The sequence below is a fragment of the Pelobates fuscus genome, chromosome 9 (genome assembly GCF_036172605.1).
Source record: "Pelobates fuscus isolate aPelFus1 chromosome 9, aPelFus1.pri, whole genome shotgun sequence".
In the NCBI taxonomy this organism is placed as follows: Eukaryota; Metazoa; Chordata; class Amphibia; order Anura; family Pelobatidae; genus Pelobates; species Pelobates fuscus.
Genome location: NC_086325.1, coordinates 32,298,555 through 32,319,072, shown reverse-complemented (window position 1 = coordinate 32,319,072; position 20,518 = coordinate 32,298,555). Strand labels below are relative to the sequence as shown.

At 37.7% G+C, this 20,518-nt stretch overlaps 1 protein-coding gene across 2 annotated transcripts in view; it reads left to right on the top strand.

Moving 5' to 3' along the window:
- CHM (CHM Rab escort protein) overlaps nucleotides 1-20,518 on the top strand; it is a 104,654-nt gene that overhangs the window by 50,287 nt on the left and 33,849 nt on the right. For both annotated transcript variants that reach the window (XM_063431856.1, XM_063431855.1), the window contains exon 9: nucleotides 16,443-16,520. In XM_063431856.1, coding sequence (XP_063287926.1) covers nucleotides 16,443-16,520 — 78 coding nt within the window. The remainder of the gene's footprint in view (nucleotides 1-16,442; nucleotides 16,521-20,518) is intronic.

The following is a 20,518-nucleotide window of genomic DNA, read 5'->3' as shown; positions in this document are numbered from 1 at the left end:
GACCCATGTTAGACCTTAAAGCCATAATCAGGCGGATTATCAAAATAAAATTCCTCAGGGAATCGATAAAATCAGCGACTCTGCTTATTCATCCAGTAAGTCCCTGGATTTAAAGATGCCTATCTTCATGTACCCATAGCAGAATCCAGCAAAAGTCTTCTAAGGTTTGCTGTGTGCTGCCAATCGGTAAACCAGACATTACCAATTCAGAGCTCTGCCTTTCGGCCTGTCATCAGCGCCCAGGTTATTCACAAAGCTTCTAGTAGTCGTCTCAGCTTTCCTAAGAGGTATGGGCATCGCTGTCATTCCTTGTTTGGACGACTGGCTTTTGATTGCAGAGTCCCAGGATCAGCTACAGTGAGTACTGGAGACAGCTATATAATCGCTGGAAACCATGTCTAGCTAATAAATATCAACAGATCGAAACTGGTGCCAGTTCAAAGGATCCAGTTCTTGGGTCTAAGTTGGGTTTCTATCGCTATGAAGTTTTCCTGCTAGAAGAGAAGAAACTAAAGATCAAGCGTTTAATCCAGAATCTCTGAGAAAAAGGGTGTGTTTTCGATCAGAGAAGCCATGTACCTACTGGGTCTGTTTACAGCCTCAATCCCGGCTGTCGGTTGGGCAAAAGCTAGGATGAGACCTCTACAGAGAAGCATTCTGCAAGTCTGGAATCGACAGGAACTCGGCCTAGAGAGGCTTAAGAGGTTCAACAATCTAACTTTAAGAAGTCGGCAGTGGTGGACCTCTTCTTAATTCTTGCACGCAGGTCTTTCATTCCGGATGATGTCCTTCATGATAATAACAGACGCCCCTGCACTTTGCTGGGGGGCCCATCTGGGAGACATAATTAAGCATGGGCGTTGGCAAGAGAAGGATGTGAGAAATTCCTCGAACTTCAGGGAATTCAAGGCCGTATGGATGGCGCTCCTGGCATTTCAGATCAACATATTCAAATTCGTTCAGTCTATCGAACGACAGTGGCGTTTTTGAACAAACAGGGAGGTACAAGATCAACTAAATTTGAAAGCCTTTTTTCATTGGTCATTCTGTGGTCAGAAGTTCACCTTATGTCGATCTCAGCAGTTCACGTTTTAGAATTTCGATGTGGTGGCAGATGCCCTGAGCGGCATCATTTGAAACAAGCAGATTGGTCCTTGTCATGCAGAATTGTCAAGCTCATTACAGACCGCTTCGGTGTTCCGGAGATAGACCTGATGGCCTCCGGTATAAACAGGAGGACAGGTCGTTTTGCGTCCCTAAATCCGGCAGACCAGCCAGATATCTTAGATGCCCTGTCGGTACCACGAAAGTTCAACCTGGCATATATCTTCCCGCCAGTAGTTCTTATTCCCAGTATACTTCAAATAGTAGGCTGGATACTGTAAGGATTATCCTAATCCTTCCCTGGTGGCCAAGAAGAAGTTGGTTCTCGGTTCTTCTGAACTTTCCAGGGGCCACCTTTTGGAAGCTTCCTCTTTCAGGAGGAATTCTAGAGGACGCCATAGTACCTCTTCCGACCCTTCGGAGATTCCGATTGACGGCCTGGTTTCTGAACTCCAGATTTTAGAGAGTAAAGGTCTGGATCCTGAAGTTATAAAAATTTGTTGGCAGCTTACAAGGAATCTACTTCGAGGTTCTACGCTAGGATTGGGAAGTGTTTTATCAGCGGTGTTGTAGGTTTGAAGTCAACCCTGTTTCCGCGTCCATCCAGAAGATTCTATGCTTCCTTCAGATGGGATTTGCAAAAGGTTTTAAACCTGCTTCATTGAAATTACAAGTTTCTGCTATCAGTTTCTTCTCCCTCAGATGCTTAACCTCGAATTTTCTGATTTCAAGGTTCTTCAGAGCTCTGACACGTTTGGTGCCCTTTGTTAGGGAATCCTGTCCTCCCTGGGATCTGAATTTGGTCTGTTTCGCGCTTTGTGAACCGCCTTTTGAACCATTGGAAGAAGCTTCCCTGAAGATGTTTTCGTTGAATACCGTTTTTCTTTTGGGGGCTATTACGTCAGCTAAAAGAGCATGTGAGATCCTAGCTCTTCGGGAGAATTTTCCCTTTTTTGTTTTTCTTCGGGACAAGGAGGTTCTGAAGCTAGATCCTTCATGTATCACTTAAGTGTTATCTGTTGCCAATGTCAACCGAGAAGTGGTTTGCCGACCTTTTGTCGGAATCCGTCTTATGCCTTAGCACAAGGAAAAGGTATGTTGGTTTCGAAGAGTTCTCTGGCTAGATGGCTGAAGGTTTGTATTCTGTTATCTTATTCTAAGAGTGGCACGGATATTGCAGGCCCTATAAAGGCACATGCTACTAGAGCTGTTTCTCCGTCATGGGCTCTGCGAGCAGCTGCTTCTCCTTCTCGAATTTGTTCAGCTGCTAATCGGTCCTCTCTCCATACGTTCTCAAGACACTACAAGTGGGACATACTGGCCTCGGAGTATGCAGCTTTTGGGCGCAAGGTGCTTCAAGCAGTAGTGAACTGAAACCCGCCCTCAGGATCTGCTTTATTATATCCCTGTGGTATAAGCACTGCCTCTAATCTGAAAGGAAAAACATAAATTTTACTTACCGAAAATTTCTTTTTCCTGAAGATTAGAGGCAGTGCTACAATTCCCGCCCCTTTTTCTAATAAACTCAGTAATTTTGCAGCTATTTGGCTTATGTATTTTCTGGGGATGATCAGGAGGAGCTGCTACTTATTGGAAAGGAGGTAATTAGGGGAGGGGTTAAAATGTTTGGAGATTTGCCTGCCTGTTTTTTCCCTCCAGATTGGATATCCCTGTGGTATAAGCACTGCCTCTAATCTTCAGGAAAAAGAAATTTTCGGTAAGTAAAATTTATGTTTTTGCTGACTTAAAATAAGTCTAACTTATAAAAGTGGGAATTGTCAGGACGTCAAAGTGAATTTCAGCTTTTAGACCAAAATAGACGATGTGGAAGCACCGCTGACTTGGGGCATTAAATATGAAATTTCCTTGGAATTCAAAACAATTTTCCATTTAGTAAATAACCCTGTAAATCAAACCTTGAGAATCTAAATTAAGATAAACTGTCTGAAAATGAAATTATTAGAATTGTTGTTATAGAGTTATAGAGAGTGCATAACAGGGGTGTGTGCATGTACTCACCCTGCATTGCATTCTACGGAACTATATGAATGTACAAAAAATGTATATCGTGTGAGAGCAAAAATGCTTTGATATTTTCCTTTTTATTTTGGAGCAGAGGCTTTTTTTGACACCACATTATATGTATGCCCTGTTGCTAATTGTGTCCTAGATTGTTGCACTACATTTAGCATATTTTTTTTATCCTTTTTTTTTTATATCCTCCTGTGGTTCTCTAAGAACACATTTTTATTGCAAGAATAATTTTTGCTAAATTATACATTCAGTATTGTTGACGTTTGTTGACCTACAGTCCTGAAAATAACAATAGTTTTGTTGTTACTATAGATCCCTTGTGTGTCCCTCCCTTTGCCATTAAACAAATCTACTGTAGATTACTTACCTCGTTTCCAGCTCCAGAACTTTTGCAGCTGCCCCAATAAGCCTTTGAACACGTCAACATGCCTGCTGACATCTTCCGCGATATCTTCCAGTCCATTGCTTCTCATTGGATTGGAGATTCACATGCACAGCCAAAAGCCACGCTCCTACCATCAAATGTTGCTGTCAGCAAGATTTGATTCCAGGGCTGAGTTTCACTGCATTCTTGAGTATGTAGCACCTCTAGTGGCTGTCAGGAAGACGGCACTAGAGGTGTATTTAACCCTGCAATGTAAAAATTGCCATTTCTGCAAAACCGCAGTGTTTTAGATTGTAGGATTGAGATAAAGTGGTCTGGATGATTTTAGTAGTTCTACAAACAAGCAGAAACTTCCCCATTCTTCATTTAAATCTGCTTACCGTTATATTTCCATTGTGTGAAAGTGCACGTTGTTTTAAGATGGGTTCATATTGACTTTAATAGTGTGCCATCTTGGCTTTATGCTAAGGAATCACATAAGGAATAATTTGAAATGTAAGTTGATTTCCATGAAGTGGTTAGGCAGTGCATTTCATAGGGAAAATTATATTCAGCAGAATAGAACCATATATAAAAAGAACAACAGTAACAATTGCTAGCTTTAACTCAAATATGACAGATCCACTTTATTGGAATCCTATAATAAATCTTTCCTGTACTCCATACTCTCATGCAGCTACCGTCTAATCGGATATTGTTCTATAGACACACGGTGGCCATCCACAATGAATGTGTCCTCGGAATTTCTTAATGGGAACTATGTGGTAGGTGTGATGGTCAGGTAACTTGAGAAACAGCTACATTCTTGACCTCAGATTTGGAGTTTGAGACAAAGCTCTGTGATTATAGTTCTCTTTGAACCTTTGAAATTGGACTAAGTTTCTTAAGATCATACTGGGTCTAAAGGGGAAGGAATCCTGTCTCAGTAAAATATCAGAAAGTTGATTAGATTTTTGTAATTGGGACTTGCAAAGCTTGCACAAATCTCTTCCATCTATTGATAATATAACTGTACATAACTTGACTCTTCTCAGAATGCAGAGAAATCAACAACATTTTGAAATATATTCCCGTTCGTACAGCAGTTGGCGTCCTAGATCCTAAGCATCTTTCATAAAGTCTTGTTAGGAAAATAATACCTATCTAGTTGTCAGGTCTTGTCAATGTGATTCAAAGACACTCTCGTGCACTGCGTTGTAGATAGTGATTACATTATATGAGGCAGGGTTTTAAACTTCAACTTGCCAAATAGGAGGATGCAATAAACGGTTCAATATTAAAAATAAAGCAGTGCTGGACCTCCTTTGAATATGTTGCCAGAATCATGGTCTACAGAATGGGAATGAAGGTTGCTTTGCATCCTTCCAGATGGTTTGCCCTGAGGTGGGTATGTGCCTTTTTTTTGTGTCACTTATAGAATGATGTCCTGATGGCAACTCTTTGGACCTGGCTTTTGGTGCAGCATTTTTGAAAACTTACTAGTAAGTTGGTACAGAGCTTCCCTGGACAGCAAACTCCAGTTTGCAGTAAAACATAAACAGAGGAAAATAAATCGATTTAGCGAAGGGAACAAAACATGATTTGTTATGGAGTCTTGCAATTATTCAAACCAAGGCTGCCGAGGAGGATCTGAACTGTAGTGTTAAAGGGACACTATAGTCACTAGAACAACTATAGCTTATTGTATTTGTTCTGGTGAGTAAAATCATTCCCTTCAGACTTTTTTCATTAAACACTTTTTCATTAAAGTGTTTACATTACAGCCTAGTGATAACTCAACTGACCACTCCTCAGATGGCTACTAGAGGTGCTTTCTGGGGCAGTGCTGCACAGTGTCTCACTCCTCTACATGGAGACACTGAACGTTCCTTATAGAGATGCATTGATTCAATTTATCTCTATGAGGAGATGTTGATTGGCCAGGGCTGTGTTTGGCTTGTGCTGACTCTGCCCCTGATTTGCCTCCTTGACAGTCTCAGCCAATCCTATGTGAAAGCATTGTGATTGGCTCAGAACACAACTTCTGAAGATGCCAACCAAGCGGGCAGGTCAGGTGCAGAGGCAGCAGCTGCAGACTAGAATACAAGTAAGATTTTGTTATATTTAGGGAGGCAAGGGGTGTGGTTAGGGAGGGTAGATTGTGTTTTTAACACTATAGGGTCAGGAATACATGTTTGTGTTCCTGACCCTATAGTGTATTTTTGATGTGATGGGATTGCCTCATAGTAGATAGTCTTTTAGATGGGTAGGCTCTGATCTGATCCTGACCTCTCTACCTGGCCTTTCTTTCTGCTGGTTGATTTGCTCCCTCTTTTTATGAGCGGTTCTGAATGAAACTGTACCACATTGGAAGAGAATCCGCTGAATCCATACAAAGCAACACAATGGGCATCAAAACTACAGACAAGTTGGAGCTGTAGTTAGAATGGAGAAAGGTGACAAAACATGAGAGAGGCCAAATAATACAGGGGAAAAAAATGCCATGAAATAAAAATACTGCCAAACCTCTTGTGTTTCTGACAAATCCCCAGGAATTACATATTTTGCAGTGAGAGGAAGCGATTGAATCTGATCAGCCAATCCTAGCCATCCCATTTAACACTCTACAGTAGCTTCATGAATATAAATGTTATTGTTGTTTGAAACCTATGAGGGTGACTGTCAGAGGAGAGGAGGGAGGGACCTACATAGCATGCAGCGGTCTCGTAGGGACATTCCATGCATGATTTGTACTGGATGGCTTGCATAACAAGAGGATGACTAGAGCCCTAGTATTGAGTTCTGGAACATGGATTGTAAAGTACATAGGGGCATAAATTCTATGGATGAAAATTAAATTTTGCCTCTTTATAAATCACTGGTAAGACCACACCTTGAATATGTTGTGCAATTGTGGGCACCTGTTCTAAAGAAGGATATCACGGCACGAGAAAAAGTGCAAAGACGAGCTACAAAATTGATAAAATTAATGGAGCATTTTACTTACGAATAAAGGTTAAAGAATTTAAATATCTTTTAGTTTGGAAAATGATAACATTATATAAATATATTCAGGGGCCAGTACAAACCATTATCTGGATATCTGTTCATAATCAGGGTTATACATAGGACACAAGGTCACACATTTAGGCTGGAAGAAAGGAGATTTCATCTAAGGCAAAGAAAAGTTTTTTGTTTTTTTTTACAATAAGAACTATAAGGATATGGAATTCTCTGCCTGAAGAGGTGGTTTCAACAGAGTCCATACAGATGTTTAAACAGTTATTGGATGAATACTTCCAAAAACACAACACAATTAGTTGGGTAATAGCTGCTTGATCCAAGGCGATATGACTATTTTGGGGTCAAGAAGGAATTTTTTCCTAGTTTGTTAGTTTAATTGGAAGCGCATCAGACTCGTTTTTTTTTTTTGCCTTCTTTTGGATCAACAGCAAATACATATGTGAGGAAGGCTGAACTTGATGGACGCAAGTCTCTTTTCAGCTATCCAACTATGTAACGTGAACAGCGCTCGCTGTAATTGGGCTGCCCCTCCATTTTATACTTGTTTGTTTTGTTTTAAGGGGAGGTGTTGTTGGGTTTGGCAAGGTAGCTGATTCAGCTATTCTGCAACTTTATTTTAACATGGCAACACCTGCTGAGTAACTCTGCAGGTAACAGGTGCTTATAATCACAGCTGAATATGGCGGTAGTGGCAACCTGGCCTTGCTATCAGAGCCGATTAATGAATTCCTACAATGGAAATTCAATTGTTGCATAAGAATTATACCCGCTCCCCGTGCCAGGACATATTAAATATAGGAACCATTTTATTTTAATAGAGCAACTTGAATCACTGTGTATCTGCTGTTTTATCTCCCGTATTATTCGACCATCAATTAGTGCCAACAAATAATGTGCAGAAATTGAAGGTTGGCTGTTCGTTTAACCCATACAAACATCTGATTTCTGATTCTACCTAAAAATTCTATCTTGAACTCCCGAACGTGACATGTCGGTGGGTTTTATTGCCTTGCGGATAATGAACAATATTCCCTGACTATTGTTTAGTATGTATACTAAAGTGGTGACTGCAGAACCAATAGATCATACCTTACAGCTTTTATCGCCAGGTTATCAGAATAAGGTGTCGTTTGCCCTGTGATTTCTAACCACCGTCCCACATTCTGTTTTAATGTAAACCTCTTAAGCGATGCTAGCAGCCAGTTACTCTTTGTGTTCTCATCAAGGCTACTGTTATAAATGGCACGCATGCATATTTATGTGTATGATTCAAAGACATTTGGAAGTCACATCCTTGCATTATAAATGTATCCTGCATAAACAGAATAATGCTTCAGGACCACCAAAGATGTGAAACTTGCAAAAATTTCCCATATCATTTAACCCTCTGCTATTCTTGACCACGGTAATTCCGTTGATTAAATTGTGGAAACAATCTCGTTCATTAGAAGTAACTTTTGTTCAACCTTTTACATTTTTTAGCAAGGTGTTGCTGTAGCTACTTGCTGTGTGCATTAAATCAGAGGGTTAGTATAGTCTGTCTAAAAAGTATGGATCTATAAAAATTACACAGCACAGATAAGAGGAAAAATAAAGTTTTGGGCTTGTTTAGCCCGTAATGTGCTCAGTCTGCGAACTCTATAAAACTACTCAAGTTCTGGCTCATCCAAATCAAGTGTAATTACATTCACACGAGTTAATTTAGACTCCTATATAGATTTAGACTCTCCTGAAACGGAGATTAATATACCTGCTAAGAATAACCAATTGTGTATTGTCTTATTTGCACACCATCACTGAGGGGCTTGAGATTAATATGTAATGCATAACTTTGGTCCTGTCAAAACTGGGATGCTTTGACGTAATTGGCAAGTTAAGTATTTTTATGTCCGACTACGTGTTTTCATGGCCATAATATGGTACTAAAACTCCAATGTTCGATGTTTTATGTTATGTTTACAGATCCATAGCTTATTTAATATGGAATGTACCAAACCTAACTCCTTTATTAATACTTAATTTGTTGGGCCACAAATAAAATTCTATTTAATAGTCAAGGTTGGCAACAGAGTGTATGAAACTAAAACACTATAAAATAGTGGGGAAAAAAATAACAATAGGTGAATGAGCCACCCAAAATGAAAAAGGGTCTCTCTATAAATAGTCCTTACAGCTGCTTCATCTCAGAGCCAGGAAAATGGCTCCGATAAATGTGAGCATAAAAAAAAAAAAAACATAAGACTTAATTTTCCTTGCATTATTTTTATTTATTTATTATTATTATAATTTTTTTTTAATATATATATGTATATCTTTCCCAGAAAGGTACACTAGTATTTATTTTGAAGACCTATCATTATGCTGAAAAATATACTGGTACTTTTGTCTGTTGTTTTTATGTAAAATACTAGGCTACAATAGCTAATCATGAAATAAAGTGCATTGCATTTATGGGCACAATGAATGTAAAGTCTCTTAGAACTTAACTTTGGCAATAAATGTATATATTATACATAGCAATTTTGGTTGTCTTGTGGTTACGGAGTATTGAGGGACAGTTGCTTGGATTTATGGACCAGGTGGAGGAATCTAAGGTATTTCACAAAATATTAAAAGCCTTCGGGTGAAAGGGCTAGAAGAGAAAAGAGAAAAACTCAATCAAGAAAACTGCCACTGATCCACATTTTACCAACCGAAATATCTACAGAGGGTAAGGAGGCTTTGTGTGAAATCTTGTACACCTGAAGACCTCGATCATCTGAAGATTTTTGTTTACTTCTTGTTTTGTTTTTGTTTTTTTGTAGATGACACTTTTCTTAATAAATTATGTTTTCTGTTTGGATGTATAACCTTTTTTGGATTGGCACTCTCTTCCTCTTTTCCCCTTCTTCTCTACCTTGCTATTCTTTGATCATTCTGACATTTTACCTCCGTATACCTATACGGTCTTTAAATAGAGGGTTAGTGCGTGGTTGTGAGAGTGTTGGGGCCTACCCACTGTAAGCCTGTTGTAGCAACCCAGATTGAATGAGTTTGCATTTGCTAATGCAGAAGTGTAGGGGGTGAGGGGGTCTTGTTTTTTGTGTTTTTCTTTTTTTAAAATTACTTGAAAATTGCTTAACAGAAAACCTGAGATGGTGCTTGGTGATCCCTAGCACCATAACCACTACAATCCGCTATACTGGTTAGGGTGCTTATGATGCCAGGCAGCAGCCATTCTGACTGCGATTTTCTTGCTGTTTTGTTTGTTTTCCCCAGAGGAGAGAGATTCACTTGGGATAAAGAGGAGGAAGGTGGTATGATCTATCATTCTGAAGCCTGCTCTCCTGTGATGGATGGATAGATTGCGAAAGTAACTCAATAATCTTCATTTTTTTTTCTCCAGGTTATTCACAGATCAGTGAACATTATCGTTAATAAAGCTAAAGAATGCTCCTGTGCCCTTGTACATGTTGTTTCTCAGACTACTGCGGGAGAAGACTTTTAATTTCAAAACCGCATTTTCATAAGAAAATGAATAGATCAGCATATTTACTTGTGTTTGCAGGTGTGTGTTTGAAAATGTGAATGTATTAAGGTGTGTGTGTGTATGTGTGTATGAATGTGTGTATGTATATATATATATGAAGAAGCAATAAAGGGAGCACACTAGGTCTTGATTATAGTGCAAAATTATTTACTGCATTCCCAATGAATACATAGCTGTGGTTTAAGCAAAAAAATCAACGTTTCGACCCTTCTGGGTCTTTATCAAGATCACCCAGAAGGGTCGAAACGTTGATTTTTTGCTTAAACCACAGCTATGTATTCATTGGGAATGCAGTAAATAATTTTGCACTATAATCAAGACCTAGTGTGCTCCCTTTATTGCTTTTTCGTATATATAACGCGGGATTGCACCTAGGCTTATTTATGTTTGAGAGTTTTTTTTGGTAAGGAGGAGTGCCTGGCTCTGGATTTTGTTTCTATATATATATATATATATATATATATATATATATATATATATATATATATACACCTTGTATGTATGTATGTATCTATCTTCAAAAGAGGATGCATGACAGTGAATCATGTATTGAAATAATACACGTACAAGACTTATGAAGACGTAATAAAATATGAGCAGCATTATTTTTTTTTCCCGCAAAACACGCTTCAGCTTTATGTATCTTTTATATTGCATGGCTTTTTGTAAAGTAAAATTTGGCTAGGGTTTCTTTCATTGTAAGGTACCCGGAGGACAGTGTTAGGCAACCTTCTGCACGCCATATGATGTGGACTACATCTCAGGCTAATACTTTGCTAGCATAATTGGTGTAAGAGCATAATGGGAGATGTAGTTCAAAACATCTGGAGTGCCAAAACGTGCCTAACCCTGCCCTAGGACATACATTCCTGTGCAGTAGCTGCTATTTAAGTCCTCCCTCCAACTCCTCTCTCTTTTAGTGAGCTAGAAAGTTATACTGTCTATGTCTCCCTAACCACTCTCTTGGCATACCAATAAGGGGAGAGGGGACAAATTAATGATGGCTCCTGTTGCTCAGAGTAGCACCCACTATTCTTGGGCTCAACAGAACATGAGTGCACTGCACAGTGTCAGTCACATTATTTGGTGCAGTTTTATTTGGTATCATTTTCAACATTTCTCCATTTGTTACATCTACACGGGGAACTACATACATTGGTTAATCCCTCTCCTATTTGTTTTGTTCATATATTCACCTTGATCACATTCCAGATATTTTTATCTAAAGAGGATGCGTATATCACAACCAGCATTACTGTAACTTAACACGTTTCTCCAATCTTGTGCGAGCCTGGAGTGAGCTCCTTTAAGTAAGACACTAAAAGTTCTAAGTAATACCCACATAGTTTGTATTTTTTTTTTTCTGACTTATTGAAGTCCCTTTTAACTGACCATCAGCAAATGAAAGAAAGCAAACCCGCCCGAGACACTTCACGCTATGTGTTTAAAAATAAGCTGAGAGAGTAATGTATCGAGTCAGGCATTTTCATGCCTTCCGGCGTCTGTCTTCTTTGATCTTTCCCCCAAGGCTTCTTGTGCCAAGTGTGCAGGAATCATCTCTCGCAAACAGAGCTGAGAAAAATCTATATCTATCATTACAAATAAACTGTCATTTAAGCAGAAACCATTCATTCACATTTTCTGGCTGCGCGTTTGGGAAAATGGAATTGGAAAATCGACTTTAAATCAGTGGTTGCTCAAAGGTAGCTTTCTTCTTGGCAGAGTATTATGGGAGTTGTGGTATGGGGGATGGGCTATTTTTTTTTACCACCTCTTGTTTTAATTGAAAATGGCAGTAAACACTATTTTATTATTTTTGCGTCCTTATGTATCTTTTTGATCGTAAAAATGTCCCGTTGATCTGTTTGCAGCTTAATGTTTTGATCTGTAGGACTTAGATGTAAGGTTGAAGTATTTTTTTTTTTTTTAAATAATTTAGAAATTTGTATCCAATAAGATTTAGAACATTTGCATTATAGGAAATTGAAAAGTATGCTGTACTAGTTTAGCTGCAAAATTGATAAAAAGGAATGGAGCATTTTAGTTATGAAGAAAGGTTAAAAAATGTAAATCTCTTCAGTTTGGAAAAACGACGCCTTAGAGGGGATATGATAACATTATACAAATATATTCAGGGCCAGTACAAACCATTATCTGTAAATCTATTCATAAACAGGGCTATACATAGGACACGAGGTCACACAGTTAGGCTTGAAGAAAGGAGATTTCATCTAAGGCAAAGAAAAGGTTTTTTTTACAGTAAGAGCAATAAGGATATGGAATTCTCTGCCTGAAGAGGTGGTTTTGTCAGAGTCTATACAGATGTTTAAACTGCAATAGGATAAATACTTGCAAAAACATAACATACAGGGATATAATTTCTAGTTAGTGGGGTAATAGCTGCTTGATCCAATGAGATATCTGACTGCTGTTTTGGGGTCAAGAAGGATTTTTTTCCTAGTTTGTTGCAAAATTGGAAGCGCTTCAGACTGGGTTTTTTGCCTTCTTTTGGATCAACAGCAAACGCATATGTGAGGAAGGCTGAACTTGATGGACGCAAGTCTCTTTTCAGCTATGCAACTATATGTAACTATATAGTTAAAAGAAAGTTTTACGTTTCCGAAAGGATTTTTCTTTTCGATTCTTTTACGGACTACCTGCAGTGATCTGAAAGAAAAGCCACATTGGCATCTGCACAACTACATGTGAAATATGACAACCGTGAATATGATGCAACAGGCGCTTACAATTGTGCAAAAAAATAGAAATATATATATATTTAAAAAAAAAATGCTACCATCTATGTGTACATTTCAATGTACCACACAGTTATGTTCTATTTACATGTAAAATCTAAACAAGTCTGGTACATTCTCATTTTAGAGAAGACAAACCATTTTGGTTTCTCATCTGTTGTACTGGCCCAAAGATTCAGATCGTATTTAAACATTGGCCTTGTATTTCTGAACAGCCTGTGCTTGATTTTATGTGTTTACCAATTCAGTCATAACCGTTTGAAAATAGTGTTCACATATTCACAGTTCTTTTAGTACATTATGATATTTATTGTCATTTTTTTGTTGTTTTGTTTTTAAGGCTTACTATTGCAATCACTATCATTGTCTGCTTTAGATAAACATGTTGAAAGATAAGGAAACATCAGGAAGATTATTTATCCATCAGCATTTACATCTTTCATATTCTTATTTCTAAAGCCTCTAGAACAGTATAGATTTTGGTGTTTCCATCAATTTAAAGCAATGTACTTTATAATAACTACACTACGGAATTTCCTTAAAGAGAACGTAACTTTTAAAGCCCGGTTTGAGCTGTAAATGGACATGCGTGTGTCGAAAAGTCCGATTCCTTCCGAGTGGTTTTAAACGGTTTCCCCATTTATATTGTCATGACATTTAAAAAAAAAATAATAATGCACCTCTTGTACGCATCAATTAATATATTAACTCGCAATATGTTTGTCTCTTTCAAAGAATGAGTGAGAACTCACAAGGCTGTACAATACACTGTTTTGTTTTTTACTTGGCATGTTTTCAAGGGAAACAATGTTAATCTGTTTAGATCAGAAAGCATGAGTTCTTTGAACCTACAGAAAATTTCCTGAAAAGTACTCTGGAATCCTAGATTTTGTGATTGTTACTATTTAGCATGTGTATTTCATGACCACAATTAGAGACATACAAATACATATACAATTTACAGCTTTTGAATGAGATTTCTCTAACATTTTTTTTTTAAATTTTTTTTTTTTTTTTTTTTTGTCAGTGGTATTTTTTTGGACAAAGGTTTAAAATTCAGGACTGATCCTAAAAATGTAATAGCTATATTGTAATTTTTATATATGCACACCTAATTAAACATAGATCAGACATAGATCCATTCATATACATGCGTGTACATGTAGCATAGAATGCAGTGTGTGAGATTTCTGAATTATTTTGACCATGTTAAGGGATGAAATGTGTGCATGATTGGTGGCAGCACACACTGAGATGGCATTCTGCGCGCCGCGCTTATGCCACTGCCTTCTCAACAGATGCGTCAAGCCCGAAGCCTATTTTCTTTCCTGTTACATTAGTGTTTAATTAAAGAAAACAACTAGTTGCAGGCATTTACTTTCTGTGAAACGTAATGAAGATTTATTTTGGGAGTGACCTTCAATGTATTAGCTGAAACAGTAATCAGCAAAATTAATAGAATAATCAAATTATACACAAACTCATAAATCATCTTGAGTATTGCTGTCAGGAGTTCAGCCTTTAATGGGGCCTATTGTTTTGCAGCTGTATTAAAAATTACAACTGCTGATTCTGGCTTTGATAGAAACTGAAATGGCATTTAAAGGCTACGCAAGATAGACCTAACAGGCCAAACATTTTCACAACTGTTAATTTAGCCGTAATATGATGTGAAGTCACCGGGGCAAAGTTGAAGCGGAGTACACAGTAATTCTGTCTTTCAGCAAAACTCTGCTCATTGTTGGTGACAGCCGCAAGTTAATTAGAGTGCAGAATATCAGTTTAACCGTCTGTCGTTTGGGGTTAATGGCATCAAAGCCTTACCTGGTACTTCAGCTGTGGCCAAATCAAACTGAATAGTCTATTGTGTCCAAAAATTACTATGAATTCTCCCTGACTTTGTCACTACTACGTATCAGAATGATCATTCGATTAGATTTTTTTTTTCTTTCTTTTTTTTCTTCCTTTTCTGGTGTGGTCCTTTACAGTTAATGCTCCCATAGAAAATCATCCTTTTAAGCTTCAACATGCCGCAGAGCCTTTTCTCCTGTCACATATCGATAGCAATCAGTTGTTCTGTGTGTTTGCAGCGTACGTTACACCTCGCCGCTGTCAACGCCGCGTTCTACAATTCTATCTCTTCAGCAGACAACAGGCTTTCGTGCAGTCAAGCACCACAGCTCTTACAAGCTTATTTGCAATACTAGTCTCCTAGAAATATGATAAGAAGAAGACATTAGGGGATTGAAGCTGGTTGTTTCTGAAAATACATTTGAAGGGGCAATTGAATATTTTAAATAATAGTCTTTATTGTATAATAAGATTTGTGTTTTGTCTTTTTAAAAAAAGATAATCTTTAACTATGGAAAACACAAGTTGGCAGAAGATATGTGGGTTAAAAAAAGTAGAATTTGCCCTTTGGTAAACCACACGCAACGGCTACTAAAATTGATGCCAGCACATTACTTGGAACTTTTTACCAAAAAATAAATAAAATCCATCGGTCTGCTTAATCTTTTATACATTCAGAAACTTAGAAAAATCTTATATAAGTCAGGCATAAAGTGCCATTTTTCTTTGACTTATTTAGGATCAGAGTGAAACATGGAAAAAGTAAGTAAGTCTAAAACATGGATCAGCACTCATTGCAGACTTAAAGAGGGTTTCCATGAGCCTCTAAACGATCCACTAACTGGCCAAATAAGAGAATTAAGTGGTCCTGCATTCCTCTATATATTCCTTTTATTGTGCACTTCTCCATCAATGTTTTGATAGGGTCTTTGTCAAGTCATAGAGGGAAAACAACCCAATTTGTTGACATTTAGTTTTAATTCCTGGCAGTGCTCACTTTAGTAAATAATTATGTTAGAAACATGTATGCCAATTCTTCATTATTCTTTGTAGTAATTATTTGGTCATTGACACACACCTGGTATTTAACTAATGAAAAGTATTGTTTGAAGTATTTAATACAGAGCTTCCCTTGATTGCAATACATCCCTTGACAACACTGCTTCTACAGTGATGCCCTTTTTATCCGGAAGCAGTCATAGCATCTGCGCATGTAGATCTGTTTGCGGTAGTTTTCGTTAATGAACAAGGTTATATAAACTGCTTGTGCAATTTAACAGAAGTCAGAGAGGTTGCACAATCAGCTTTCTTTTTCTTTTTCTCTTGTTGCAAGCATGCAACGTCACTGCAGTTGTACTGGGATCTTAAAATAGAGCAAAATACAATGTACAGCTGCATTTTTCCTTTAAGCGGTTCACCATTTCCTCTTGCAACTGCAAAATCCCAGAATGAAACCATCATGTTTGCATTCTTTGCCAACAACCATGCATCTACCATAAGGAAAAATAAACAACTTTATGACAACACAGGGGTCTTCGAAAACCAAATCAGATCAACATTTCAGTCCAATCCGTGAAGTTTTAGCAAGACTTTCTTTCAGTCCCTTGAGTTATGGTGGAAATAGCACTAGAGCATGTATGTTACTATACATCATATATATATATATATATATATATATATATATATATATATATATATATATATATATATATATATATATATATATATATATATATATCCTTAAACATATTTCACCCCTCTTTTTTCCCCTCTTTTCTAGGATGTGTGCCGTGTTTGGAGGAATCTATTGTCTTCACCATTCCCTGCAGTGCCTGGTAGTTGATGCAGACTCAAATCAGTAAGTGCTTTCTAAGTAAGCAGTTTTTATTTACATACTCAATCGTACAATAAATGCTTTAAGAAAAAATAATAATAATTATCTTGAAAGTACCCTGTTGGTATTAATGACATATCAACCTTGATTAAAAGTAATCTGTGTATTGGTCCTCCGAAATGAAGAAAGTGGGGCCACAATATAGAAAAGAAATTAATTTCCCAGCAATATTACTACAGCTCCTGATCACCCAGGCTCGGAAGACAAATCATTTCAGCTGCCGGGGGGCTGGCGATGACTGATGTTCGTTTTCCTTGTGGCCTTACCCACTCTAATTGATTTTCATCAGATGACACAAAGCCCTCTCTTATTGCATTTTTAAAAATGGAACACACCTAAAGACTCATCAGATTAATCTCTGCTGATAATGTGTGTCACTCTAAGAGAAAAGACTTTAATGAGTTTTAGGTAAATTGTTGTCATAAACTATCATGCCCTTTTATCCCAGTGCAATCTACATTGAAGGTTGAATTAACCCTTCCTTTGCTGAAAAGATTATAAATATGGCTGAACAGACGTTATTTATTTTTATATATTCTCCCTTTCCCCCACCCCCCCTTTTCTTTTCTTTTTTTTTTTAATAAGGTCAGCAAGATTTCAGAATTCCACAGTCCTTTCATGTAGACCGAATAAACTCATTAAAACATTATAGGTCTATAGCTCTTTTCATGTTGTGTGAATGGCTATTTTGTTTCTCTATGTTATGGCCTAAGCATCCATGCAGATAGAAGAAAAAAAAATGTACCTCCAAAAAAAGAAACCAGCCAGGTTACTTTGCAATAGGTATGTTATTTTCCAGAGTGTAAATCAAACACGGTCTAGGTGAATGGCTTTTAATAGTTGGAATGACCACCTGCTCGGTACATTGTTCGAATTCCAGGTAGATTAGGTCATTTTAAGCTTTTTTGTTATGGTGACAGGTTATTAAACTTGGATTGCGTATCTCAGCGATACATCTCGCCCTCCACATAACCCTTCTACGTCCAGACCAGACTGCCGTTAGGGTGAAGTGTCCCACAGACCCCCCTTTTAGTAATGTACAAAGTTGGAAAGGAACATTTTTTTGAGATCTGCATAGGAATCGTGCAAGGGGAATGGTATTCAGGCATCATGTGAAACTTGCATGAGAAGCTGTGATTTCAGATACATGTTGGTTAAATAACAATTCGAATTATGTGAAAACCGATTTATCGTAATTCCACTTTGTTGGAAAGTTTCAAATGAACAGTTTAATTTTTAAATCTATTGCATTACTTTGTGAGTTTAATTTAATCGGACTGCGTTTTTTTTTTCTTTGCATGTCTGCTTGCCAGCCAGTTGAGAGGTGCAGAAAGAAAACCGTGCATTTTCTTAGTCTAAGCACTAAAACACTTCCTTACGATGAAGTGGTTTTGGTGCTTAGATACAATTATATTTCATTTTAACTATGACTGTTTATTAGGATGTAACCCCAAGACTCAATGTATTCTTCAGCTCTCTGCTAAAACAACAATAAAATGGTTTTGTGGAAGAAAAAAAAAAAAAAAAAGAATATTTCACACACAGGATATAAAGTAGTAATGCAGGGAAAACACAAACCACAACACCGGAGCTCTGTGACAGGGGAGGGGGGGCATCAGTCTCCAAAACCATAAATAGGAGATACAGTACATAGGCATCACTGGGTAAAGCAAATAAAGGAACGTATTGGATCACATGAACAAAACAAAAATAGCAGACAACGTTGCGGCCCAATTATTATATGATGGTCAGTGGGCCGAAACGTTGTCCGTTGCTTTTGTTCATATTATCCATTAAACTATCCTTTATTTGCTTTACACCATGATGCCTCTGTACTGCTTCTTCTAGTTTTGGTGCTTAGCCTGTCCCTTTAAATGACAAACACAGCAATGTCATATACAACATTACATCAGACAGTAACACGATTTGCACTCTTACGATATTCCAGGTATAAAATCGCCAAATAATAATTATTGCGCTAGGGCTGCCGAGAGAGGAGTACAAGTGATAAAATGTGTGCTTTATGTGGTCTTTTTATATCTAGTGTTTCCACAAGTGGTATAAGAGCACTCGTATAAATAGAATTGGGGACCCGGGTTGATAGAGCTCTGAAACATTTAATTATTGACTTAATTATTGACTCTTTTTTTTTGTTTTTATAAGTTCTGTTCCATGGAGGATTTGCTGAGGCTTTGTTTAATTTATTTTTACCTTGGCCTAATCCTTGTACCTCTTTGTTGACATTATTATTATTACTGGTATTTATATAGCGCCAGCATATTCCATAGTGCTTTACAATATTATCAGAGGAGTACATTTAACAATAAATGAGACAATTATAAAACTTACAGAAACAATAGGTTGAAGAGGGCCCTGCTCAAACGAGCTTACAGTCTATAGGAGGTGGGGCGTAAAACCCAACAGGACAGGAGGTAGCAATCAAACATGGTGGGAGTGAAGCAGAGCTGGAGGAGAGAATAGAGTGCTGCCCTTTAGGAGAGAGCAAGAGACAGTTATGTAAGGTAGAGGTTACTAAAGAGGTGGGTTTTGAGGCACTTATTCAACGATTGAAGACTAGAGGAGAGTCTGATGGCAGTAGGCAGGCTATTGCAAAGGAAGGGAGCTACCCGCGAGAAGTCCTGCATGTGTGAGTTGGCCGTACGGGTGCGAGCAGCGGACAGGAGAAGGTCACGGGCAGAGCGGAGAGCCCCAGAAGGGACATACCTATGGATCAGTGAGGAGATATGAGGGGCTAAAATGGGTAAGTGCTTTATAGGTATGGGTTAGTACCTTGAATTGGCTCCTATAGAATACAGGAAGATAATCTAAGGACTGACAGAGGGGAGAGGTGTGAGAGGACCGACTAGAGAGGAAAATCAGTCTGGCGGCAGCATTCATTACAGACTATAGCGGGGCAATACGATTTCTGGGAAGACCAATTAGGAGACATCTTTAGAAAGTTCAAATAGTAGTCATTACAAGTGATATACTTTCATAAAGTCATGGCATCACACACTTTGGTGAATTTTATGAAAGTCACTCATGCACACCATCACCATCTGAAGTCCAGGCGGTATATTATAGGAGCAGAGTGAGATTCCGTGGGTGCATTGATTGGTACCTGGTGCCAAAGGGATGAGGTCAGTGTGTCAAACTATTACCATAACAAAGTATTTGCGAATCATGGCACTGTTTTTTTGTTTTTTTTAAATCTACTAAGCAACACTAGTTAAAAATACATTTTAGTACAAGTTATGACAACATATGTTATCTCCCCTCAGTCCTAGGATTTGTTTGTTATTCAAACATTGGTCAACCAAATTTTCATCTGCATAATTAAATATAGGATTGCAATTAAAGTGTATTATTATTATTAAAGTCAAATGTCAGGAGTTCATAGCCCCATGTTATATACATTTCCCAGAAATTAATATCATTCAGGGAATACTTTTTGTCCATAATGGCTTACAATGTATTTTGCTATATATTTAACCCCTTAAGGACACATGACATGTGTGACATGTCATGATTCCCTTTTATTCCAGAAGTTTCGTCCTTAAGGGGTTAAACATATTATTCGTACAGTTTCCTTTGGACAGCATAAATAAAGCATGGCTATTTTTAGGGAGGATTGTTGTTTTGTGTGTGTGTTGCAAACACTACTTTAGTTTAAAGCTTGCCCTTTACCCGTATAGTTTGCAGGAGAAACATTCTCTCTTTGCATGCACTTTCTCTATCTACATTTATTTATTTATAAAATATTTTACCAGAAAAGATACGTTGAGATTTCTCTCGTTTTCAAGTATGTCCTGGGTAATACATATATTTATACAATATAATATCATTTCCGGTCAAATTATCCAAAGCCAATTATGCTTCCATTTTGACCTAAAATTGAAAATTCGCTTGGAATTCTCACTTTGTTGAATCAACCCGAATTTGTGTGTGTGTTGCCCAAATCA